Below are 27,678 nucleotides of genomic sequence, written 5' to 3'. Positions count from 1 at the left end.
AGAGTGTGCAAAGCAGTCATCAAAGCAAAAAGTGGCTACTTTGAAGAACCTAGAATATAAGACATATTTTCAGTTGTTTCAGACTTTTTTGTTAAGTATATAATTCCACATGTGTTAATTCATAGTTTTGAATGTGGTGTGTCCAAACTTTTGGTCTGTACTGTATACAGGCAGGATGTCAGCAGTGATAGATGAGGGGTGGTGCTGGAGTATAAGGGGTGTGGTCTCATGTCATTATAATCAGTGATGTCATCACCAGGGGCGGGGCTGATAACCTCATGTATACAGGCAGGTTGTCTGCAGTGATAGATGAGGGGTGGTGCTGGAGTATAAGGGCTGTGGTCACATGTCATTATAATCAGTGATGTCATCACCTGGGTGTGAGTCTGATAACCTCACATGTGTACAGGCAGGTCGTCTGCAGTGATACATGAGGGGCGGTGCTGGAGTGTAAGGGGTGTGGTCTGATAATTATATCAGTGATGTCATCAACTGGGGCGGGGCTGATAACCTCACATGTGTATAGGCAGGTCGTCTGCAGTGATATATGAGGGGCCGGGGCTGGAGTATAAGGGGTGTGGTCTCATGTCTGATCATATGTCGTTATCAGTGATGTCATGAACGGGGGAGGGGGCTGACAACCTTTCACACACTATATACAAGCTAGTAGTTAAATCCTGTCCTTCTTCCACTGGTGCACGTTTTCTCCTGTGGACATTAGTGATGATTACTACCATACAATCCTATAGCAAATAGATCAATGGCTGCACTCAAAATTTACTGTGCTAAGGCAAGGAAATGTGCGATACATGAAATGGGAATAGCATAATGGCTTGTGAAATATATGAAAAAACACATGAGATTCTTAGCACAAGATTTGGCCAAAAGTTGTGAGCCCATCCACCAAACGTCTAGGTAATCTCAGAACGGATGGGTACCTGAGCTGACTGCCTAGTGTGAACACTTACCTATGGCTAATAACGTGGTAAAGCCTGCTTTTATAGGAAGCTCAGGACCAACTGTGTTAGGATGTAATTAAAATCACAGCATAGTGAAGGGCGGGGCGTTCAAGTCAGAAAAAAATAGTACATAGTAAATATAGGAAAACTGACTGAACAGCAGGCTTGTGAAATATATGAAAAAAAAAAATATATATATATATATATATATATATATATATTTCACAAGCCATTATGCTATTCCCATTTCATGTATCGCACATTTCCTTGCCTTAGCACAGTAAATTTTGAGTGCAGCCATTGATCTATTTGCTATATGACTTTTTTGGTTATGCACCAGTTCAGACTAGATTGCTGTTCAGTCAGTTTTCCTATATTTACTATGTACCATACAATCCTATTACATTTTTTCCAGGTCTCTCGGGCTCTGGGAAAGCTGTACAGTGAAATGATTTTTGTGCATGGATTTGTGCACTGCGACCCCCACCCTGGAAACGTTTTGGTCCGACAGACCAAAGGCAGCAGAAGCCCTGAGATTATTTTGCTGGATCATGGACTGTACCAGGTGCAGTAATGGGGAGTGCTGTACTCCGCTCCTGTTCTCTCTATACATAACTGATATCCGCATCCCTCCCTACAGGAACTGACTGACAACTTTCGCCTGAACTACTGTCATCTGTGGCAAGCGCTGATATCTGCGGACATGACTGCAATACGCATTTATAGCCAGCTTTTAGGGGCTGGAGAATTATACGCTCTCTTTGCTTGTGTGCTGACTGCCCGTTCCTGGGACTCAGTAACCCGCGGCATTGATCGTGGTGCTGTCAGCGCAGAAGAGGTGAGTCCTGTACAGACCACGAGATAATCTGCACACCCGGCCACACAGAGTGATGGCTAAACATCTGCCCTGGTAGGAGACACTGCCAGGCCGGGTGCTGCATCCCATCTAATGCAGCGCTGCTCTCGCTGTCACATCCATCACAGGGTGCGGTGTCCCATCTAATGCAGCGCTGCTCTCGCTGTCACATCCATTGCTGGATGCGGTGTCCCATCTAATGCAGCGCTGCTCTCGCTGTCACATCCATCGCTGGGTGCGGTGTCCCATCTAATGCAGCGCTGTTCTCGCTGTCACATCCATCGCTGGGTGCGGTGTCCCATCTAATGCAGCGCTGCTCTCGCTGTCACATCCATTGCTGGATGCGGTGTCCCATCTAATGCAGCGCTGCTCTCGCTGTCACATCCATCACAGGGTGCGGTGTCCCATCTAATGCAGCGCTGTTCTCGCTGTCACATCCATCGCTGGATGCGGTGTCCCATCTAATGCAGCGCTGCTCTCGCTGTCACATCCATCGCTGGATGCGGTGTCCCATCTAATGCAGCGCTGCTCTCGCTGTCACATCCATCGCTGGATGCGGTGTCCCATCTAATGCAGCGCTGCTCTCGCTGTCACATCCATTGCTGGATGCGGTGTCCCATCTAATGCAGCGCTGTTCTCGCTGTCACATCCATCGCTGGGTGCGGTGTCCCATCTAATGCAGTGCTGCTCTCGCTGTCACATCCATCACAGGGTGCGGTGTCCCATCTAATGCAGCGCTGCTCTCGCTGTCACATCTATTGCTGGATGCGGTGTCCCATCTAATGCAGCGCTGCTCTCGCTGTCACATCCATCGCTGGGTGCGGTGTCCCATCTAATGCAGCGCTGTTCTCACTGTCACATCCATCGCTGGGTGCGGTGTCCCATCTAATGCAGCGCTGCTCTCGCTGTCACATCCATTGCTGGATGCGGTGTCCCATCTAATGCAGCGCTGCTCTCGCTGTCACATCCATCACAGGGTGCGGTGTCCCATCTAATGCAGCGCTGCTCTCGCTGTCACATCCATTGCTGGATGCGGTGTCCCATCTAATGCAGCGCTGTTCTCGCTGTCACATCCATCGCTGGGTGCGGTGTCCCATCTAATGCAGTGCTGCTCTCGCTGTCACATCCATCGCTGGGTGCGGTGTCCCATCTAATGCAGCGCTGTTCTCGCTGTCACATCCATCACAGGGTGCGGTGTCCCATCTAATGCAGCGCTGCTCTCGCTGTCACATCCATCGCTGGGTGCGGTGTCCCATCTAATGCAGCGCTGCTCTCGCTGTCACATCCATCGCTGGGTGCGGTGTCCCATCTAATGCAGCGCTGCTCTCGCTGTCACATCCATCACAGGGTGCGGTGTCCCATCTAATGCAGCGCTGCTCTCGCTGTCACATCCATTGCTGGATGCGGTGTCCCATCTAATGCAGCGCTGTTCTCGCTGTCACATCCATCGCTGGGTGCGGTGTCCCATCTAATGCAGTGCTGCTCTCGCTGTCACATCCATCGCTGGGTGCGGTGTCCCATCTAATGCAGCGCTGCTCTCGCTGTCACATCCATCACAGGGTGCGGTGTCCCATCTAATACAGCGCTGCTCTCGCTGTCACATCCATCGCTGGGTGCGGTGTCCCATCTAATGCAGTTCTGTTCTTGCTGTCACATCCATCGCTGGGTGCGGTGTCCCATCTAATGCAGTTCTGTTCTCGCTGTCACATCCATTGCTGGGTGCGGTGTCCCATCTAATGCAGCGCTGCTCTCGCTGTCACATCCATTGCTGGATGCGGTGTACCATCTAATGCAGCGCTGCTCTCGCTGTCACATCCATCGCTGGGTGCGGTGTCCCATCTAATGCAGCACTGTTCTCGCTGTCACATCCATCGCTGGGTGCGGTGTCCCATCTAATGCAGCGCTGCTCTCGCTGTCACATCCATCGCTGGGTGCGGTGTCCCATCTAATGCAGCACTGCCCTCACTGTAACATCCATCGCTGGGAGCGGAGTCCCATCTAAGGCAGCGCTGCTCTCGCTGTCACATTCATCATTGGGTGCGGTTTCCCATCTAATGCAGCGCTGCTTTTGCTGTCACATCCATCACTGGGTTCGGTGTCCCATCTAATGCAGCGCTGCTCTCGCTGTCACATCCATCGCTGGGTGCGGTGTTCCATTTAATGCAGCACTGCCCTCACCGTCACATTCATCACTGGATGCGGTGTCCCATTTAATACGGCGCTGCTCTCGCTGTCACATCCATCGCTGTCGGCAGCTGCTTCAGAGCGCTGCTGGTGATAACATGTAATTAGTTGTGTCTGTAATTAGCGGCTTGTTCTGTGTGGGACATGGGGATGTATCCAGATAATGGAGGAACTGTAACCCTTTCATAACCAGGGAATCTTGGTGGCTAGAAGCATGGGTGCCAAGACTTAGTCATGGCCGAAAGTGTTAGCACCCTTGAAATTTGTTCCAGAAAATGAAGTATTTCTCCCAGAAAATTATTGCAATTGCACATGTTTTGTTATACAAATGTTTATCTATTTATCTTCTGTGTGTGTGTATTGGAAGAACACAAATAAACAGAATAAAATGCAAATTGGACTGGATAAATTTGTTAGCACCCTCAATCTAATATTTGGTCGCACACCCATTGGAATAAATTGCAATTAATCGCTTTCTATAAGAATCAATAAGCTTCTTACTCCTCTCAACTCGTATTTTGGCCAACTCTTCTCCAGGTCCCTCATATGTGAAGGCGCCATCTCCCAACAGCAATTGTAAGATTTCTCCACAGGTGATCAATGGGATTTAGATCCGGACTCATTGCTGCCACTTCACAACTTTCCAGCGCATTGTTTCCATCCACTTCTGGGGTCTTCTTGAAGTATGTTTGGGGTCATTGTATTGCTGGAGGACCCATGGCCTAGGACACAAACCCAGCTTTTTGACACTGGCCACTACATTGCCACCCAAAATAACTTATTAAAAGGGTTGGACAACCCCTCCTTAAACTAAATGTTTGGCCCTGATAAAATAATAAGGCTTATACTCACTTCCCATGCCGGCGCCCAGGACTGTTCTGAAAACACAAGTGCCGACACCACTGAAACGGGGCCGGAATGAGGAGGTGAGTATAGGATTTATTTTATCGGGGGCCAATCATTTAGTTTAAGAAGAGGTTGTCCTAGTAGTGGACAACCCCTGTAATCTTCAGATTTCACAGTACCTTGCACGCAGTCAAGGCACCCGGTGCCAGAGGCCGCAAAACAAACCCAAAACATCTGTGACTCTCCACCATATCGGACTGTAGGCACAGTGTTCTTTTCTTTGTAGGCGTCATTCCATTTTGGTAAACAGAATGATGTGCTTTACCAAAAAGCTCTATCTTGGTCTCATCTGTCCACAAGACGCTTTCCCAGAAGGAATTTTACTCACGTACATTTTAGCAAACTGCAGTCTAGCTTTTTTATGTATCTGAGTCAGCAGGGGGGTTCTCCGGGGTCTCCTGCCATAGCGATTAATTTCATTCACATGTGGACGGATAGTTCACACTGACACACCCTGAGCCTGCAGGACAGCTGGAATTTCTTTGCCACTTGATTGGGGCTGTTTATCCACCATTTGGACTATCATGCGTTGCATCCTTTCACTAATTTTTCTCTGCCATCAACGTAGATTAGCTACAGCGCCATGGGTTGTAAACTTCTTGATTATGTTGTATACCATGGACAACGGAACATCAAGAACTGTGGAGATAAACTTGTGAATATTTTTCAACAATTTTGGTTCTTAAGTCCTCAGACAGTTCTCTTCTCCTCTTTCTGTTCTCCATGCTTAGTGTGGCACACACAGACACATAATGCAAATATTCAGTCAACTTCTCCCCTTTTTAGCTGGTTATTTTGGCCCATTTTGGGTTTATTGTGAAATTATGTCCTATTTGCCTTTTTTTGTGCTGTTCTAATACACAAAAAGGAAATAAATGTGTGTGACAAAACAGATGTGTTTGTCTGCCTGTCCCATTCTGCACTCTTTACTGTCTCCTCCACTTTCACCTGTCTGTAGTGTTATGACCCGTCTCTGACCAGTCGCTTGCCCGACTCTTTCACCTGTCTCATATTATACCACACTGTCTGCCTCTCTTTAGGCAAAGGAGATCCGCAGTAACGCCGCAGCGTACCTTCCTCAGATCAGCCAGCTTCTCTCCAGCGTTCCACGTCAGATGCTTTTGCTGCTAAAAACCAATGACCTTCTGCGGGGTATCGAGACTGCTCTTCACACTGATGCGGGTGCTAGCTCATTTCTCAGCATGTCTCGTTGCTGTGTCCGGGCACTCGCTAGGTAAGATGACTTGTTTTGACAGTGACTCGCCTGCACCATAGAGCAACAGCGCATATGTGGACAGGAGGGTCTGAATTCACAGCGTCTGTTCATTCAGTCCTGGTATTGCGCAGTAGTCATCTCTGTGCATTGTGTACTCAGTCACTAATTACAGGGGACTTGTGCTATTTCTTCTAATTGCTCTCTACATCTTATACTCTAACGAGAAGCAGGAGAATGTCTCAATATTTGCAGGCAGCTCCTGGCGGAGGCCTTTTCTATTAGAATCACTCGTTCTTTCCAACCAAGTATGTGAGATGGCTGTAGATTGTCCTGTCCACCGAGCCTGAAGGGTGAACGGCCAATACTCCCTTATTATATCACGTTATCAGGTCAGTACGTATTCAGACTTCCGTGAACTTCTCCATTACAGAACCCTCATAAGACCATGGATCTACAAACTGTACACTAGATTACGCCCCTTAAATGGCAATAGTCAACCATTATAAAAGGGAATTCTAATACATAAGAAGCCCCCTATATTAGGCCGGGGCAGAGGAGCATATGGAACATCTGCCTTGTTTCATCCACAAACCTTGGATGATTGTCATCTGCATGTCACTTTTTTGACAGCAGAATGACTTTTTTTTTCATACATTTACATTGAGGAAATTGAAATGATCAGATACTTTCCTAGATTAATACTGAAAATGTATCCTTAAAAATGAGATGCTGCTCTCCAGGGTCTGATGTTTTTTATGTATCTATGTATCGCATCTCCATGTTATTCGAAAAGAGAATGATTCATTTATTTTACTTATATAGAGCCATTAATTCCACAGCACTTTACATACATAATTACTGTCCCCATTGGGGCTCACAATCTAGATTCCCTATTGGTCTTCAGCGTGTAGGAGAAAACCTATACAAACTCCGTGCAGATGTCGTCCTTGGTGGGATTTGAACCCAGGACCCCAGTGCTGCAAAACTACAGTGCTAAACACTGAGCCACCATGTTGCTTAGTGTGATTTATATCACATAGACACTCAGTCAGTGTGAGAACACTGCCGTGTGGACAGTCCTCGTGAGTTGCACTGGTCAGTGTGTGGTCTGATCTGTACTTTGAAAGCACCATCTGTATTATCTGCTCAAGTCTTTTTTTCTCCAGGCCTGGATGCAGTGTGCATTAAGTTCTGAGGGATATGTGCTGCTGCTCAGTACTGAGCTGGTCAATACTGAGTACAATGTGTAGAGCTTGGGCCAGTCCTCGCTCATGGTTTATCTTGAATGACATGATCTTTATTTTTCCTGTCTTCTGTAGACATCGCAGGATGATGGCCTCCTCCCTGTGGTCCTCTGCCCGTATCTCCATGTCAGAGTTGCTTCGTCTGGGCCAGCTGCAGCTTTACGAGCTTTTCCTCTGGACACGTTCCTCCTTGGTGAGCCGCTGGCTGATTTATTTTGTGTACTGGATATCTTACTCTTTATACTGACTTGTGTAAGGCCTGAATGACCACAAGCTGCAATGGACCGTACTCCCTTGTCACTCCCGGGGGACCACAGAGATTTTGATGCAACCTACAGGAGACTTGGACACTTTATTACGGCTGACATTTTGCTGTATGAAAAGTACTAGAGAACAGCTGTTTAAGGCCGTCTATATAAGCACAACTTCAGGCACTAGGTAGAGGTGATCAGTTCTGCTGTAATTATCGCTTTTCACCACAAGGGGGCGCTTGAGGATTTAAAGCTCTGATCACCTGACAGTGGAAATGCCCAGGATGTGGCTGAGGCCCCTGGATCTGACTAATGTTTTGTTGGGTTCTCCTCGCCTGGATCTAACCAATATTTTGTCAGGTTTTCCTCACCTGGATCTGACCCATGTTTTGTCGGGTTTTCCTTGCCTGAATCTGACCCATGTTTTGTCGAATTCTCCTCGCCTGGATCTGACCCATGTTTTGTGGAATTCTTTTCACCTGGATCTGACCCATGTTTTGTCGGGTTTTCCTTGCCTGAATCTGACCCATGTTTTGTCGGGTTCTCCTCGCCTGGATCTGACCCATGTTTTGTCGGGTTCTCCTCGCCTGGGTCTGACCCATGTTTTGTCGGGTTCTCCTCGCCTGGATCTGACCCATGTTTTGTCTGGTTTTCCTTGCCTGGCTCTGACCCAATGTAATGATTCTTTTGCCGGGTGTCCCGGGATCATGGACCCCTTCCCTGTCCCTAACGCTAGGGGCACCCTGTTCCCCGGATCACTTCTGATGGTGAAGATGCCCGGGGCCGTGTACCTTGCCTTAGCTCCTGACTCTGCCCTCAGTATGTAATCTTCCCCCAACCTGGGAAGAGGGGGGAATAGTGGTGTACGTTAGTACACCAACCAGACTAACAAGGTAATGCAAACAAAAATAAAGGAAAATACCAATCATACAAATATATTCACACAAATGACAGAGGTAAACACCCGGGAGTGGAGGATGTGGTAAAACCAAAGTAGGAGAAGGCAAGGAATTACCACACAACCAAAACCTAGCCACAGTCTCAGATAAATCCATCAAACAACAACAAACCACCACACTGGCAATGAGTTCTAGCCAGGACCCAAATTATATAGGAGATCGGAGTGTGTAACAGAGCACAGCTGAGCTGTCACGGTGTGAAACGACCCAACGGGGAATTGGACTTCACAACACACACACACACACACAAAGGGATGGGAAGAGGAATGCCCTACTGATACGGAAATGGGGGATGGTCACCACCTGAGCTCAAACCTGAGCCTGTCCCTGCACTGCCCTAAGTGGGTCCTTCCCCCCATCGCTGTCAGGAACCTCATCCCTCGCTGACAACTAGCACTGCCCTGGCTAGTGCACTGGCCGGCAAGGGGACCAGTCTCACCACTGCAGATATTATCACACGGGACAGTGACAAACATGAAAGGGACGAGGAGAAAACACCACACTTAGTTTCCAGACTCCGCTGCCAAGCTCCACACCACAGATGTCACAGAAGCTGGACTCCAAACTCCAGAAACGGCAGACACCAGAGACCTGCTACTGCAAAGCTGGTCTTCATAGAGAAACTCTTACCAACAGTCAGCTGATGCATGAGGTGACCATTTAAAGGATGGTGGGAGTGGTCACCACCCACATCAGCTGATCCTGCAACTCCAGTAGATTGCTAGCGAGGGAAAAACTGACCTTAACCCCTTTCTGCCATTGGACGTACTATTCCATCCATGTGGGGTGGGCCCTACTTCGCAAGGACGGAATAGTACATCTAGCGCGATCAGCCACGCTCACGGGGGGAGCGCGGCCGGGTGTCAGCTGACTATCGCAGCTGACATCCGGCACTATGTATGTAGAAAAACCGCGGAGACACCATCACGTGTTTCTCAACACAAGCAATAAATAGCCAGGTCTTTCACCGGGAAGGAACAACCACGGGAAGGGCAGCATCCAAAAAGGAAACGGACCGTCCCCGGCACATTAACCCCCGGCACACTGCGATCAAACATGATCGCAGTGTTCCGGCGGTATAGGGAAGCATCGCGCAAGGAGGGGGCTCCCTGAGCCCCTCGGAGCAACGCGATGTGATTGCGTTGCTCCGAGGGTCCTTAGCTCCTTCTCCCTGCAGCAGGCCCGGATCCAAAATGGCCACGGGGCTGCATCCAGGTCCTGCAGGGAGGTGACTTCACAGCGCCTGCTCAGAGCAGGCGCCGGGAAGCCTACAGGAGTGCACGTCAGATCGCTGATCTGACACAGTTCACAGCAAAGTGTCAGATCAGCGATCCGTCACTTTACTGTTATGTCCCCCCCCCTGGGGCAAAGTAAAAACAAAAAAAATTTGTGTAATAAATAAATAAAATTCATTAATAAAAAAATATATATATTGTTCCCATAAATACATTCCTTTATCTAAATAATAAAAAAAAAATAAAAGTACACATATTTAGTATCGGCGCGTCCGTAACGGCCCGACCTATAAAACTGTCCCACTAGTTAAGTTCGGTGAACACCGTAAAAAAAAAAAAAAACGAGGCAAAAAACAACGCTTTATTATCATACTGCCAAACAAAAAGTGGAATAACACACGATCAAAAGGACGGATATAAATAACCATGGTACCGCTGAAAACGTCATCTTGTCCCGCAAAAAAAGAGCCGCCATACAGCATCATCAGGGGTTCAATTTCAACTGTTACCCTTGGGAAATTGCAAAACTGGGGGCTAAAAAATAATTTTTGTGGGAAAAAAAAGAATTTTTAATTTCACGGCTTTGCGTTATAAACTGTAGTGAAACACTTGCGGGTACAAAGCTCTCACAACACATCTAGATGAGTTCCTTAGGGGGTCTACTTTCCAAAATGGTGTCACTTGTGGGGGGTTTCAATGTTTAGGCACATCAGTGGCTCTCCAAACGCAACATGGTGTCCCATCTCAATTCCAGTCAATTTTGCATTGAAAAGTCAAACGGCGCTCCTTCGCTTCCGAGCTCTCCCTTGCGCTCAAACAGTGGTTTACCCCCACATATGGAGTATCAGCGTACTCAGGACAAATTGTACAACAACTTTTTGGGTCCAATTTCTTCTCTACCCTTGGGAAAATAAAAAAATTGGGGGCGAAAAGATCATTTGATTTTGTATTTTTACGGCTCTGCATTATAAACTTCTCTGAATCTCTTAATGGGTCAAAGTGCTCACCACACCTCTAGATAAGTTCCTTAGGGGGTCTACTTTCCAAAATGGTGTCACTTGTGGGGGGTTTCAATGTTTAGGCACATCAGGGGTTCTCCAAACGCAACATGGCGTCCTATCTCAATTCCAGTTTTTGCATTGAAAAGTCAAATGGCGCTCCTTCGTTTCTGAGCTCTGCCCTGCGCCCAAACAGTGGTTTACCCCCACATATGGGGTATCGGCGTACTCAGGACAAATTGTACAACAACTTTTGGGTTCCATTTTCTCCTGTTACCCTTGGTAAAATAAAACAATTTGGAGCTGAAGTAAAAAGTTAAATGTTCATTTTTATTTAAACATTCCAAAAATTCCTGTGAAACACCTGAAGGGTGAATACACTTCTTGAATGTGGTTTTGAGGGGTGCAGTTTTTAGAGTGGTGTCACATTTGGTTATTTTCTATCATATAGAGCCCTCAAAATTACTTCAAATGAGATGTGGTCCCTAAAAAAAAATGATGTTGTAAAAATGAGAAATTGCTGGTCAAATTTTAACCCTCATAACTCCCTGACAAAAAAAAATTTGTTTCCAAAATTGTGCTGATGTAAAGTAGACATGTGGGAAATGTTACTTTTTAAGTATTTTGTGTGACATATCTCTGATTTAATTGCATAAAAATTCAAAGTTGGAAAATTGCGAAATTTTCCAAATTTTCGCCAAATTTCTGTTTTTTTCACAAATAAACACAGGTAATATCAAAGAAATTTTACCACTATCATGAAGTACAATATGTCACGAGAAAACAGTGTCAGAATCACCGGGATCCGTTGAAGCATTCCAGAGTTATAACCTCATAAAGGGACAGTGGTCAAAATTGTAAAAATTGGCCCGGTCATTAACTGTTATGAACTGGTGGTTTAGGAGCAACATGGGACGAGCTCTGAAGGAGGTGGTACCTGTACTGACCGCAGTCCCTAAGCTCAACACAACACTAGAAGTAGCCATGGGATGCTCCTGTCACTCCCTAGGCACCTCGTCACAGCCTAAGAACTAACTACCCCTAAAGATAGAAACAGGAAAACTATCTTGCCTCAGAGAAAATCCCCAAAGGATAGATAGCCCCCCACAAGTAATGACTGTGAGTGGAGAGGGAAAAGACATACGTAGAATGAAACCAGGATGTAGCACAGGAGGCCAGTCTAGCTAGATAGATAGGAGAGGACGGAATACTGTGCGGTCAGTATAAAACACTACAAAATATCAACACAGAGTTTACAAAAATCTCCACACCTGACTAAAGGTGTGGAGGGTAAATCTGCTTCCCAGAGCTTCCAGCTTAACTGAATTAATCCATACTGACAAGCTGGACAAAACATAGAATGCACAGAACGAATAAGTCCACAACATGTGGACAGAAAAGAGCAAAGAAAGGACTTATCTTTGCTGAACTGGTCAGGATATCAGGGAAATCCAAGAGAGATGTGAATCCAACCAGGAACCATTGACAAGTGGCACTGGCTGAAGGAAAGAGCCAGGCATAAATAGCCGAGCAGAAAGACAATCAGTGGAAGCAGCTGCAGACTGCTAAATCCAAGGAGCAGCCATACCACTTAAAACCACCGGAGGGAGCCCAAGAGCAGAACTCACAAAAGTGCCACTTACAACCACCGGAGGGAGCCCAAGAGCGGAATTCACAACAATTAACATGCAAACCACCCTTGGGGGTAAAGGGGTTAACCTCAGCTGGTCCTGAAAGGAAAAAAAGCTACATTTTAAAACAGAGTGGAACCAGAGCTGCCGCAAATCTAAAAATGGATCGTGACCGTTCCCCCCTTTCAATAAGGGGCCTCTGGACCCTCAACACCGGAAACAACGTACTGCGAGGACGCCTCAATCCACTAGAGTTCACCTCAGCAGTCCCCTGATCCTCAGGTTTAGGGCAAATGCAGCCCAACGGAGATGTCAAAAACATAGGCTCCGGAGGCACCACAAATCTCCAGCGCACCGACCTGTGGAATACGTTGTATACGTGCATTACTGGGGGTAACTCCAGCTGGAAAGTACCCAGGCTGAGAATGGCCAACACCCGATATGGCCCGATCACCCTAAAACCACAGGTCCCAGAAGGTTCCATGTGATGTTTTCGGTGGATTCCCACACGTACTCATTCACACACAGGTCTGGACCTGAACGTTTATTTCCACGCATGCATTTGCCACAGGATGGTGAACTCTGAGGAACTTACAGTAGAGGCGTCCCCCTGTGTTGCCAAACTCTTAACCTCACTACATACAGAGGGAACCATCACCCTCCCCTGACCCCTCCTCCTAAGAGAACTCTGAGACTCAGGGTTTACTTGTGGTGCGGGTTGAGTCTTGCCCCTACCCCTGGCAGCACCTTCGCTGCCCCCACCAGAGAAGAAGGGGTACATTTGAGAAAGAGCAGAAACAGTAGCTCCTGAGCAGCAGTCCTTAAACGACTGGTCCCAGCTGATTACTTCCCTGGACCTCCAATTTATGACTAGATTGTGTTTCTTCAACCAAGGGAGGCCTAAGACGATGGGAGTTGGCATACCTTCCAAGACGACGTAGCACGACAGGGACTGTTCATGATGAGTCCTTATACGCAGGTTTATATTATCTACTAATTGGGTCACCCTCCCCTGGCTGAGTGGGACAGAGTCAATTTCCTAAACCGCAAAGGGGTTCCGCTAGCCTCCTATCCATTAGACTATGGGTCCGGACAAAGCGAGAATACACCAAATTGACTAAGGCTCTCCACTATCCACCATCACCGCTATAGGCTCAGTTACTTCTCCCATCTGCATGGGTTTGTCCGTCTGCACCAGTGTATCCTCCTCCCTAGAAGGAACAATGGGGCAGAATCTGTGTATGTCTCTCCCTGAGGCATCTATCCACCTGGATAGCAAAAGCTATGGTGGCTTCCAACGACCCAGGAGTAGCATACTACACCAGAGTATCCTGTAGCCTAGGTGACAGACCCTGGTAACAGTGGCTCCTAAAAGCAGGGTCATTCAACTGCGTGTCAGTGGCCCATCTCCGAAACTCTGAGCAGTACTCCTCAGCCGGCCGGCCTCCCTGTTTGATTTTACGGAGTCTAGAGTCAGCCAGTGAGACGCCATTAGGATCCCCTTACACAAACACCAATGCCGCAAAAAACTCGTCCACCGACTGCAAAGATGGTGAATCAGTCGGCAGAGAGAAGGCGCAGGATTTGGGATCACCCTTGAGAAGGGAGACTATAATCACATGCTGTTCCTCACTCCCTGAAGAGTGAGGGCGGGCCTGAAATATAGTTTACAGGTCTCCTGAAAAATCAAAAATTAATCTCTCCAGAGAACCTGTCAGGGAGAGATATCTTGGGTTCCCGTTGAGCCTGCACATGAGCCGAGACCCAGAACCCCGACAACTGCTGAAGCTGCTGCACAACCTGACACCGCAGCTCCTTATCATCAGTGAGGGTCTGGATCAGCTGGGCTTGAGCCATAGGTTCACCGGAAAAAAAATGGGGTGGTGATAATGTCATGATGTGAAGACCCAACAAGGGGTCAGTCAGCGGACGGCGCAACACACCAACAGGATGGAAATGGGGAGAGGAAGGCTCTACTGATACGGAAATGGGGGATGGTCACCACCTGAGCTCAAACCTGAGCCTGTCCCTGCACTGCCCTAAGTGGGTCCTTCCCCCCCACCGTCGTCAGGAACCTCGTCGTCCTTCGCTGTCACCTAGCACTGCCCTGGCTAGTGCACTGGCTGGCAAGGGCCCCTAGCCTCACCACTGCAGATAGTATCACACGGGACAGTGACAAACATGAAAGGGATGAGGAGAAAACACTACACTTAGCTTCCAGACTCCGCACCGCAGATGACACAAGCCAAACTCCAGAAACAGCAGACACCAGAGTGCTACCACTGCAACGTTGGTCTTCATAGAGAAACTATTACCAACAGTCAGCTGATGTATCAGGTGACCATTTAAAGGATGGTGGGAGTGATCACCACCCAGATCAGCTGACCCAGCAACTCTGCAACTTTAGTAGATTGCCAGCAGGGAAAAACTGACATTAACCCCCGCTGGTCCTGAAAGGAAAAAAGCTACATTTAAAACAGTGGAGCCAGAGTTGCCATGAATCCAAAAATGGATCGTGACATGAGCCTCAGGCTGTTTCACACATCAAGTTTTTGCTGTCAGGCTCAATCCAGTGAATTTTGAAAAAACAGGATCTGGACTTGTATTAGCGCCGGATCGCCTCACGTTTCGTCCGTCTTTCGCCGGCGAAAATTGTCAGGCGTCTGGAAAAAACTTACAAAGTTATGTTTTTTGTCTGCAATGAAAAACCGGACAGCGCCGGAACCAGCGCTGTCCGGCTTTTGGTACAATGAACAGCCACAGCGGGCTCGCAATTGGTAAGTTTCTTACTTGCATCGCAGAACCACATCATCACAGTACACACAACACATAAACTTACATCCAAGCACATAATTTTTTTTTTTTTTTAGTCTTCTGATTCTGCGGCTCAATCTAGAGGTCCTCAAAGCGGCTCCCAGGGTCGTTGGCATTAGCGTTTTTTTTCCACTTTATGTTGTTGTTTTGAGTCTGTCTTTGTTTTTTATCTTTTTTAACCATCTTCACAGCATGCTTCTGACTCGGATGGTGAGGAGGCCTGGCTAGATATCATAGTTACATAGTTATTAAGGTTGAAGGAAGACTATAAGTCCATCTAGTTCAACCAATAGTCTAACCTAACATGCCCTAACATGTTGATCCAGAGGAAGGCAAAAAAAACATGTGGCAAAGAGTAAGCTCCACCTTGGGGAAAAAAATTCCTTCCCGACTCCACATACGGCAATCAGACTAGTTCCCTGGATCAACGTCCTATCAAGGAATCTAGTGTATATACCCTTTAAGATTATACTTTTCCAGAAATGTATCCAGTCCCCTCTTAAATTTAAGTAATGAATCACTCATTACAACATCATACGGCAGAGAGTTCCATAGTCTCACTGCTCTTACAGTAAAGAATCCGCATATGTTATTATGCTTAAACCTTTTTTCTTCCAAACGTAGAGGATGCCCCCTTGTCCCTATTTCAGGTCTATGATTAAAAAGATCATCAGAAAGGTCTTTGTACTGTCCCCTCATATATTTATACATTAAAATAAGATCACCCCTTAGTCTTCGTTTTTCTAAACTAAATAGCCCCAAGTGTAATAACCTATCTTGGTATTGCAGACCCCCCCAGTCCTTTAATAACCTTGGTCGCTCTTCTCTGTACCCGCTCCAGTTCAGCTATGTCTTTCTTATACACCGGAGACCAGAACTGTGCACAGTATTCTAAGTGTGGTCGAACTAGTGACTTGTATAGAGGTAAAATTGTGTTCTCCTCATGAGCATCTATGCCTCTTTTAATGCATCCCATTATTTTATTTGCCTTTGTAGCAGCTGCCTGACACTGGCCACTGAATATGAGTTTGTCATACACCCAGGTCTTTTTCATTGACGGCTTTGCCCAGAGGTTTAGAATTAAGCACATAATTATACATCTTATTACTTCTACCCAAGTGCATGACCTTACATTTATCCCCATTAAAGCTCATTTGCCATTTATCAGCCCAAGCTTCTAGTTTACATACAGTTATATGAACAAGTTTGGGCACCCCTATTAATCTTAAGCTTAATGTTTTATAAAAATTGTTTTTTTGCAACAGCTATTTCAGTTTCATATATCTAATAACTGTTGGACACAGTAATGTTTCTGCCTTGAAATGAGGTTTATTGTACTAACAGAAAATGTGCAATCTGCATTCAAACAAAATTTGACAGGTGCATAAGTATGGGCACCCTTATCATTTTCTTGTTTTAACCCCTTAAGCCCCGAGGGGTGGTTTGCACGTTAATGACCGGGCCAATTTTTACAATTCTGACCACTGTCCCTTTATGAGGTTATAACTCTGGAACGCTTCAACGGATCTTGGCGATTCTGACAATGTTTTCTCGTGAGATATTGTACTTCATGTTAGTGGTAAAATTTATTCGATATAATTTGCGTTTATTTGAGAAAAAACGGAAATTTGGCGAAAATTTTGAAAATTTCGCAATTTTCCAACTTTGAATTTTTATGCCCTTAAATCACAAAGATATGTCATGCAAAATACTTAATAAGCAACATTTCCCACATGTCTACTTTACATCAGCACAATTTTGGAACCAAATTTTTTTTTTGTTAGGGAGTTATAAGGGTTAAAAGTTGACCAGCAATTTCTCATTTTTACAACACCATTTTTTTTTTAGGGACCACGTCTCATTTTAAGTCATTTTGAGGGGTCTATATGATAGAAAATACCCAAGTGTGACACCATTCTAAAAACTGTACCCCTCAAGGTGCTCAAAACCACATTCAAGAAGTTTATTAACCCTTCAGGTGTTTTACAGGAATTTTTGGAATGTTTAAATAAAAATGAACATTTAACTTTTTTTCACACAAAAAAATTTTTCAGCTCCAATTTGTTTTATTTTACCAAGGGTAACAGGAGAAAATGGACCCCAAAAGTTGTTGTACAATTTGTCCTGAGTACGCTGATACCCCATATGTGGGTGTAAACCATTGTTTGGGCGCATGACAGAGCTCGGAAGGGAAGGAGCGCCATTTGACTTTTCAATGCAAAATTGACTGGAATTGAGATGGGACGCCATGTTGTGTTTGGAGAGCCCCTGATGTGCCTAAACATTGAAACCCCCCACAAGTGACACCATTTTGGAAAGTAGACCCCTTAAGGAACTTATCTAGATGTGTGGTGAGCACTTTGACCCACCAAGTGCTTCATAGAAGTTTATAATGCAGAGCCGTAAAAATAAAAAATCATATTTTTTCACAAAAATGAACTTTTGCCCCCAATTTTTTATTTTCCCAAGGGTAAGAGAAGAAATTAGACCACAAAAGTTGATGTGCAATTTGTCATGAGTATGCTGATACCCCATATGTGGGTGTAAACCATTGTTTGGGCGCATGGCAGAGCTCGGAAGGGAAGGAGCGCCATTTGACTTTTCAATGCAAAATTGACTGGAATTGAGATGGGACGCCATGTTGCGTTTGGAGAGCCCTTGATGTGCCTAAACATTGAAACCACCCACAAGTGACACCATTTTGGAAAGTAGACCCCCTAAGGAAGGGAAGGAGCGCCATTTGGAATACAGACTTAGATGGATTGGTCTGCAGGCGTCACATTGCATTTGCAAAGCCCCTGATGTACCCAAACAGTACAAACCCCCCCCCCCCCCCCACAAGTGACCCCATATTGGAAACTAGACCTCCCAAGGAACTTATCTAGATGTGTTGTGAGAACTTTGAACCCCCAAGTGTTTCACTACAGTTTATAACGCAGAGCCGTGAAAATAAAAATTCTTTTTTTTTTTTTCACAAAAATGATTTTTTTAGCCCCCAGTTTTGTATTTTCACAAGGGTAACAGGATAAATTGGACCCCAAAATTTGTTGTCCAATTTGTCCTGAGTACGCTGGTACCCCATATGTGGGGGGGAACCACTGTTTGGGCGCATGGCAGAGCTCGGAAGGGAAGGAGCGCCATTTGGAATACAGACTTAGATGGATTGGTCTGCAGGCGTCACGTTGCATTTGCAGACCCCTGATGTACCCAAACAGTACAAACCCCCCACAAGTGACCCCATATTGGAAACTAGACCTCCCAAGGAACTTATCTAGATGTGTTGTGAGAACATTGAACCCCCAAGTGTTTCACTGCAGTTTACAACGCAGAGCCGTGAAAATAAAAAAATCTTATTTTTCCCACAAAAATGATTTTTAGCCCCCCAAATTTTTATTTTCCAAAGGATAACAAGAGAACTTGGACCTCAAAAGTTGTTGTCCAATTTGTCCCGAGTACGCTGATACCCCATATGTTGGGGTAAACCCCTGTTTGGGCGCACCGGAGAGCTCGGAAGGGAAGGAGCACTGTTTTACTTTTTCAACGCAGAATTGGCTGGAATTGAGATCGGACGCCATGTCGCGTTTGGAGAGCCCCTGATGTGCCTGAACAGTGGAAACTCTCCAATTCTACCTGAAACCCTAATCCAACAACACCCCTAACCCTAATCCCAACGGTAACCCTAACCACACCCCTAACCCTGACACACCCCTAATTCTAATCCTAACCCTAATCCCAACCATAAATGTAATCCAAACCCTAACTTTAGCCCCAACCCTAACCCTAACTTTAGCCTTAACCCTAACCCTAAAGGTAACTTCACACTGAACGATATCGCTAGCGATCCGTGACGTTGCAGCGTCCTGGATAGCGATATCGTTCAGTTTGACAGGCAGCAGCGATCAGGATCCTGCTGTGCCATCATTGGTCGGCGCAGAAAGTCCAGAACTTTATTTCGTCGCTGGACTCCCGCAGACATCGCTGAATCGGCGTGTGTGACGCCGATTCAGCGATGTCTTTGTGACGGGGTGTACGGCAGAGCAAGAAGGGACAACAGGCCAATGGATGATTCCACAGATTTATTATCAAGAACGCTGGAACAACACATGCAGGTAGATCTACAGAGTCCACAATTAGTCCAACGGAACAGGTTCGGGGGCACCTCCCGATAATCCTTGTGCCAGGTAACAAAAGCAATAGTCCACAATTAGTCCAATGGAACAGGTTCGGGGGCACCTCCCGATAATCCTTGTGCCAGCTAACAAAGCAATAGTCCACACGAGTCCAAGGGATCCCAAAACAATCTCACGAACAACGAGATATGTCCTCAGCTCAAGTCTCGCCCCATTCGCTTCCGCAGTCCCAGATGGGCTTGGGGTCTTGCCTCAGCTAAGAATCCCCACTCCTTCTCCTTCAAAGATCAACTCACATCTGATCTCAAAATAAGAATGGATTGTCTGAGCTCCTGGGATCCGCCCATGAAGGGGGGTAGGGGTCACACCTTCTATTCAATGGTTGGGTCCACCAGAAGATTCTAGACTGGTGGGCTCCACGTAGTCTACGTAGTATGTACATTTGACTAGCCACCTGCTGTGAGGAAGAATGGCTATTCCTCCACTAGTGATGTTGACAAAACTTAATTACATTAAAGCTGAGGGCTGCAAGTATTGGGGGAAGGAGACATATTGTTACAGGTGAACTCCCAGCACAAGAAAATACATAAATTACAGCTAATAGAAACCAGAGAACAGTTACATACATCAAATGGCATATTATTCAAATACAGGACAGGGCAAAAGTACATATCATGACAGTCTTCACTGGTAACCAGGGTAAACATCGGGTTACTAAGCGCAGGGCCGCGCTTAGTAACCCGATGTTTACCCTCGTTACCAGTGTAAATGTAAAAAAAAACCAAACACTACATACTTACATTCCGGTGTCTGTCCTCTCCAGCGCTCTGCTTCTCTGCACTATGTAAGCGCCGGCCGGAAAGCACAGCGGTGACGTCACCGCTGTGCTCTGCTTTCCGGCTGGCGCTTAGTGCAGAGAAGCAGAGCGCCGGAGAGGACAGACACCAGAATGTAAGTATGTAGTGTTTTTTTTTTTTTTTTAATGTTTACGCTGGTAACCAGGGTAAACATCGGGTTACTAAGCGCGTACCAGGGAACTTCGGCATCGTTGGTCGCTGGAGAGCTGTCTGTGTGACAGCTCTCCAGCGACCACACAGCGACGCTGCAGCGATCGGGATCGTTGTCTAGATCGCTGCAGCGTCGCTTAATGTGACGGTACCTTAACTTTAGCCCCAACCCTAACCCTAACTTTAGCTCCAACCCTAGCCCCAACCCTAACCCTGGCCCTAGCCCCAACCCTTGCCCTAACCCTAGCCCTAACCCTAACCCTAATGGGAAAATGGAAATAAATACATTTTTTTTTTAATTATTTTTCCCTACGTAAGGGGGGGGTTTGCTTTACTTTTATAGCGTTTTTTATATCGGATTTTTATGATTGGCAGCTGTCACACACTAAAAGACGCTTTTTTATAGCAAAAAAGTTTTTGCGTCTCCACATTTTGAGACCTATAATTTTTCCATATTTTGGTCCACAGAGTCATCTGAGGTCTTGTTTTTTGTGGGATGAGTTGACGTTTTTATTGGTAACATTTTCGGACACGTGACAGTTTTTGATCACTTTTTATTCCGATTTTTGTGAGGCAGAATGACCAAAAACCAGCTATTCATGAATTTCTTTTGGGGGAGGCGTTTATACCGTTCTGCATTTGGTAAAATTAATAAAGCAGTTTTATTCGTCGGGTCAGTACGATTACAGTGATATCTCAGTTATATCATTTTTTTTTATGTTTTGGCGCTTTTATACGATAAAAGCTATTTTATAGAAAAAATAATTATTTTTGCATCGCTTTATTCTGAGGACTATGACTTTTTTATTTTTTTGCTTATGATGCTGTGTGGTGGCTCGTTTTTTGCGGGACAAGATGACGTTTTCAGCGGTACCATGGTTATTTATATCCATCTTTTTGATCGTGTGTTATTCCACTTTTTGTTTGGAGGTATGATAGTAAAGCGTTGTTTTTTGGCTCGGTTTTTTTTTTTTCTTACGGTGTTCACTGAAGGGGTTAACTAGTGGGACAGTTTTATAGGTTGGGTCGTTACGGACGCGGCGATACTAAATATGTGTACTTCTATTGTTTTTTTGGTTTTTTTTTAGATAAAGAAATGTATTTATGGGAATAATATTTTTTTTTTTTTTTATTTATTTAGGTTTTTGTTTTTTTTTTTACACCTGTGGAAATTTTTTTTTTAACTTTTTTACTTTGTCCCAGGGGGTTGGGGACATCACAGATCGCCGATCTGACAGTTTGCATAGCACTCTGTAAGGTGTGCCGATCTCACTCACATCGCTGCAGGCTTAGCCTGGCTTATCAGCGCCTGCAGTCGACCCGGAAGTACTCTCTGCAGGACCCGGATGCAGCCCCGTGGCCATTTTGGATCCGGGGACTGCAGGGAGAAGACGCTCGGTACAAGGTGAGTACATCACCTTGTACCGATCGTCTCAGGGAAGCACGCAGGGAGCCCCCTCCCTGCGCGATGCTTCCCTATACCGCCGGCACACCGCGATCATGTTTGATCGCGGTGTGCTGGGGGTTAATGTGCCGGGGATGGTCCGTGACCGCTCCTGGCACATAGTGCCGGATGTCAGCTGCGATAGTCAGCTGACACCCGGCCGCGCTCTCCCCGTGAGCGCGGCCGATTGCTATGATGTACTATCCCGTCGGTGGGAATTAAGGCCCACCCCACCTCGACGGGATAGTACGTCATATGAGATTAAGGGGTTAAATACTCCTACCTACTTTTTACTGACTTACTAAAGCACTTTTTTTGGTTTTCTAACCTCATTGAGCTTTGAACTTCATAGCTAGGTGTATGCAATCATGAGAAAAGCTACTTAAAGTGGCCACTTGCAAGTTGTTCTCCTGTTTGAATCTCCTCTGAAGAGTGGCATCATGGGCTCCTCAAAACAACTGTCTAATGATCTGAAAACAAAGATTATTCAACATAGTTGTTCAGGGGAAGGATACAAAAAGCTGTCTCAGAGATTTAACCTGTCAATTTCCACTGTGAGGAACATAGTAAGGAAATGGAAGATCACAGGTACAGTTCTTGTTAAGGCCAGAAGTGGCAGGCCAAGAAAAACATCAGAAAGGCAGAGAAGAAGAATTGTGAGATCAGTCAAGGACAATCCTCAGACCACCTCCAGAGAGCTGCAGCATCAACTTGCTGCAGATGGTGTCATTGTGCATCGGTCAACTATACAACACACTTTGCACAAGGAGAAGCTGTATGGGAGAGTGATGCGATAGAAGCCGTTTCTGCAAGCACGCCACAAACAGAGTCGGCTGAGGTATGCAAAAGCACATTTGGAGAAGCCAATTTATTTTTGGAAGAAGGTCCTGTGGAGTGATGAAACCAAGATTGAGTTGTTTGGTCATACAAAAAGGCATTAGGCATGGAGGCCAAAAAACACAGCATTCCAAGAAAAACACTTGCTACCCACAGTAAAATTTGGTGGAGGTTCCATCATGCTTTGGGGCTGTGTAGCCAATGCCGGCACCGGGAATCTTGTTAAAGTTGAGGGACGCATGGATTCCTCTCAGTATCAGCAGATTCTTGACAATAATGTTCATGAATCAGTGACAAAGTTGAAGTTACACAGGGGATGGATCTTTCAGCAAGACAATGATCCAAAACACCGCTCCAAATCTATTCAGGCATTCATGCAGATGAACAATTACACTGTTCTGGAATGGCCATCCCAGTCCCCAGACCTGAATATCATTGAATATCTGTGGGATCATTTGAAGAGGGCTGTTCATGCTTGGCAACCATCAAACTTAACTGAACTGGAATTGTTTTGTAAAGAGGAATAGTCAAAAATACCTTCATCCAGGATCCAGGAACTCATTCAAAGCTACAGGAAGCGACTAGAGGCTGTTATTTTTGCAAAACGAGGATCTACTAAATATTAATGTCACTTTTCTGGTGGGGTGCGCATACTTATGCACCTGTCAAATTTTGTTTGAATGCAGATTGCACATTTTCTGTTAATACAATAAACCTCATTTCAAGGCAGAAACATTACTGTGTCCAACAGTTATTAGATATATGAAACTGAAATAGCTGTTGCAAAAAAAACAATTTTTATAAAACATTAAGCTTAAGATTAATAGGGGTGCCCAAACTTTTTCATATAACTATAAATCATCCTGTAATATAAAATTGTCCTCCTCTGTATTGATTACCTGCAGAGTTTCGTGTCATCTGCAAATATTGAAATTCTACTCTGAATGCCCCCTACAAGGTCATTAATAAATTTGTTAAAAAGAAGAGGGCCCAGTACTGACACCTGTGGTACCCCACTGCTAACTGCTACCCAGTCCGAGTGTGCTCCATTAATAACCACCCTTTGTTTCCTATCCCTGAACCAGCTCTCAACCCACTTACACATATTTTCCCCTATCCCCATTATTCTCATTTTATGTATCAACCTTTTGTGTGGCACCGTATCAAAAGCTTTTGAAAAGTCCATATACACTACATCCACTGGGTTCCCTTGGTCCAGTCCGGAACTTACCTCTTCATTGAAACTGATCAAATTAGTCTGACATGAACGGTCCCTAGTAAACCCGTGCTGATACTGGGTCATGAGGTTATTCCTCTTCAGATACTCCAGTATAGCATCCCTTAGAATGCCCTCCAGGATTTTACCCACAGTAGAGGTTAAGCTTACTGGCCTAGAATTTCCGAGTTCAGTTTTTGTCCCATTTTTGAATATTGGCACCACATTTGCTATACGCCAGTCCTGTGGTGCAGACCCTGTTATTATGGAGTCTTTAAAGATTAAAAATAATGGTCTATTAATGACTGTACTTAATTCCTGCAGTACTCGAGGGTGTATCCCATCTGGGCCCAGAGATTTGTCAATTTTAGTGATTTTTAGACGCCTCCGCACTTCCTGCTGGGTTAAGCAGGTGACATTTAATTGGGAATTTATATCACTAGTCATTTTGTCTGCCATGGGATTTTCTTGTGTAAATACTGATGAAAAAAAGTCATTTAGCATATTGGCTTTTTCCTCATCCTCATCCACCATTTCACCCAGACTATTTTTAAGGGGGCCGACACTATCATTTTTTTAGTTTCTTACTATTTATGTAGTTAAAGAATATTTTGGGATTATTTTTACTCTCTCTGACAATGAGTCTCTCTGTCTCAATCTTTGCTGCCTTGATTTGCTTTTTACAGAATTTATTTAATTTTCTATATTTATTTAATGCCTCATCACTACCTACTTCTTTTAATTCTCTAAATGCTTTCTTTTTGTCACTTATTGCACCCCTTACAGCTCTATTTAGCCATATTGATTTCCTCCTATTTCTAGTATGTTTATTCCCATACGGTATATACTATGCACAGGTCCTATCCAGGATGCTAATAAACGTCTCCCATTTTCTTTGTGTATTTTTGTGTCTCAGGATATCGTCCCAGTTAATTGCACCAAGATCCTCTCTCATTCGTTGGAAATTTGCCATCCTGAAGTTTAGTGTCCTTGAAACCCCTCTATTACACATCTTTTTAAAGGATACATGAAAACTTATTATTTTGTGATCACTATTCCCCAAGTGACCCCCAACCCTTATATTTGCTATGCGGTCTGGCCTGTTGGTTAATATAAGGTCTAGCAGTGCCCCCCTTCTTGTTGGGTCCTGAACCAGTTGTGAAAGGTAATTGTCTCTCATAGTTGTCAAAAACCGATTACCTTTGCTGGAACTGCAGGTTTCTGTTCCCCAATCTATTTCAGGGTAGTTGAAATCCCCCATAATAATGACTTCTCCTTGAGTCGCAGCTTCATCTATTTGCTTTACGAGGATATTCTCCATTGCTTCCATTATTTTTGGAGATTTATAACAAACCCCTATCAGTAATTTATTATTTTCCCCCCTCACCTTATCTCCACCCACAGGGATTCTACATTTTCATTAAATTCACCTGTATTATCACGCAGGATGAGTTTTAAGGACGATTTTACATATAGACACACCCCACCCCCTCGCTTATCTGTACGGTCATTTCTGAACAGGCTATAGCCCTGCAAGTTAACAGCCCAGTCATGGCTCTCATCCAGCCATGTTTCAGATATCCCCACCATGTCATAATTATGCTCCAACAACATTAGTTCTAATTCGTCCATTTTGTTGGCGAGGCTTCTGGCATTAGTATACATGCACTTGATGTTTCTCTCTGTACCACTATTTCTTAAATTATTAACTTTTCTAACCCCACCCCCCCTGCCACCGCCACCCCTAACTTCCTTATTTGTGCCCAGGTCTCTGTCTGTACTATCTTCCCCTCCTATAAATTGAATACCCTCCCCCCCAATCCCTAGTTTAAAGACTCCTCCAACCTTCTAGCCATTCTCTCCCCCAGCACAGCTGCATCTTCCCCATTGAGGTGCAGCCCATCCCTAGCGTAGAGCCTGTAGCCAACTGAGAAGTCGGCTCAGTTCTGCAGGAACCCAAACCCCTCCTTCCAATTCTTGAGCCACTTATTAAACTCCCTAATCTTCCGTTGCCTCTCTGGCGTGGCACATGGTACAGGCAGTATTTAACCATCTTCACAGCATGCTCCTGACTCGGACGGTGAGGAGGCCGGGCTAGATATCGACCTCCTCATTGATCTAATCCAAGAGCGGGAGCTGCTGTGGAACATGGGGGACCACCGCCACACTGATCAAGGTGTGACCCATCGGCTCTGGGAGGAAGCTTGCCACGAAGTTGTGGAACATCGGGAGGACCTTGATGTTCGGACCCAGAATCAAGCGCATAAGTATTCACAGTTCAGTTATGTTGCTGGATGTAATGTGTTGTATACTAACCAATTTGTGCTTTCACTTTACAGGTGAAAGAGTTGTCAAGCGGTGGTGGTCAATCAGGGATCGCTTCAAGAAGGAGTTCAACAAGGAGATGCAGGCCCCAAGTGGATCGGAGGATGCAGGAGCAAGTACAAGTATGCAAGAGCCCTGTCGTTCCTCCGGTCTACGATGGTTAGCAGAAGGTAAATATTACCCACCCCATTTAATAAAAAAAGTTTACATGTCTAACAGGTTTTTTTTTTGTGGGGGGGGGGAGGTTTCAGCCAGGGCCAAGCAATATCAATATATTAATTAGCTTTTTTTTTTCTCTTTTCCACAGCACGGTTTGAAGCACTCGGGAGCTTGCAGAGTTGAACCCTTCTGGAGCGATCCCTCAGCATCGTGGCACACTTCGTTACATGAAGCTGCTGGTGAGGATATAGCTTTTCCTTTACCCCACCCCTCTGACACTGCTGCCACCTCTAGAACACCTGTGGTTTCTGGGCGGCAGCATCAGAGGGGTCAGGAAAGGAGCCATGCGCCTGAGGTCTTGCATCTGGATGCAGCCTTCTACAACTGTCTCAAACTGTTGTCTGAGCAAATGACTGCAGGATTTAATTTGCTCAACAACAGTATTCTTGAGTTGCACACACGTCTGGATAGGATGCATTTAGATACAAGTAAATCACCAAATCACTCCTTTTTCCAGGCAGTACTCGAGCGCATAGACAAGCTATCTCCTGACCAGCAGATGCATGTAATGCAAGCCTGCCAGTTTGCCCTAGCGCATGTTACCGCCCAAGCCCCTCCACCCGCCACGGTAGTACCTCCCGCACCTGCACCCCCTCCAGCCACTGTCCCTTCTCCCCCTTCTATACAATACCAGTTTCCTGCCCCGTACCAGCTTCAAGCCCCGTACCAGCATCCTGCCCAACCTATACTACCTGCCCACTACCACCAGGCTCCTTCCACAACCATTATGCCCCAAACACAACCCTCGTCACCCACCACCTCTTCTGCCTCCCATTCCCTCCACTCCACCCCTCAAACCTTCCAAATTCCCAACACTACTCCCGGTTTTATGTCCACACGTTCTCTTTGTTTCTCCTCCCCTTCATCTTCTGTATTTCCTCCTGATCCGTCACCACTATAATCCTCTCTACACACTCCCACTGTCGAAGTGTCCCATTCTGACAGCCCCTCCAGTATTATCTCCACCCCACACTACCTAAATTTATAAAAATTTAGTAAAACATTTGTAAATAAAACAATTTTTGGGTTTAAAAATGTTGTCTTTCATTTAATTATAAGGTTAAATTCTTTTGGTTTTACCCAAAGTATTGTACCTTTTTTACCGAAAGTATTGTACCTAGTTGGGTTTTACCTAAATGTTTTTCCATGTTGTACCCTAAGTATTGTACCTGGTTGGGTTTTACCCAAAGTATTGTACCTTTTTTTCCCAAAGTCTCATACCTGATTGGGTTTTACCCAAAGTATTG

The 27,678-nt window shown here is 45.5% G+C and overlaps 1 protein-coding gene across 1 annotated transcript in view; it reads left to right on the top strand.

Annotated features, from left to right (window-relative positions):
• ADCK1 (aarF domain containing kinase 1) overlaps positions 1 to 27,452 on the top strand; it is a 33,766-nt gene extending 6,314 nt beyond the window's left edge. Inside the window, exons 7-12 of the mRNA XM_069735763.1 lie at positions 1,375 to 1,524; positions 1,600 to 1,797; positions 5,946 to 6,139; positions 7,441 to 7,558; positions 26,227 to 26,382; positions 26,520 to 27,452. Of these exons, the coding sequence (XP_069591864.1) occupies positions 1,375 to 1,524; positions 1,600 to 1,797; positions 5,946 to 6,139; positions 7,441 to 7,558; positions 26,227 to 26,376 (810 nt within the window). The 3' untranslated portion in view covers positions 26,377 to 26,382; positions 26,520 to 27,452. The remainder of the gene's footprint in view (positions 1 to 1,374; positions 1,525 to 1,599; positions 1,798 to 5,945; positions 6,140 to 7,440; positions 7,559 to 26,226; positions 26,383 to 26,519) is intronic.
• The last annotated feature ends 226 nt before the right edge of the window (positions 27,453 to 27,678 follow it).

Source organism: Ranitomeya imitator, chromosome 1 (genome assembly GCF_032444005.1).
Source record: "Ranitomeya imitator isolate aRanImi1 chromosome 1, aRanImi1.pri, whole genome shotgun sequence".
In the NCBI taxonomy this organism is placed as follows: Eukaryota; Metazoa; Chordata; class Amphibia; order Anura; family Dendrobatidae; genus Ranitomeya; species Ranitomeya imitator.
The sequence above is the reverse complement of the archived record's forward strand: the minus strand, read 5'-3'. Positions and strand labels throughout refer to the sequence as shown.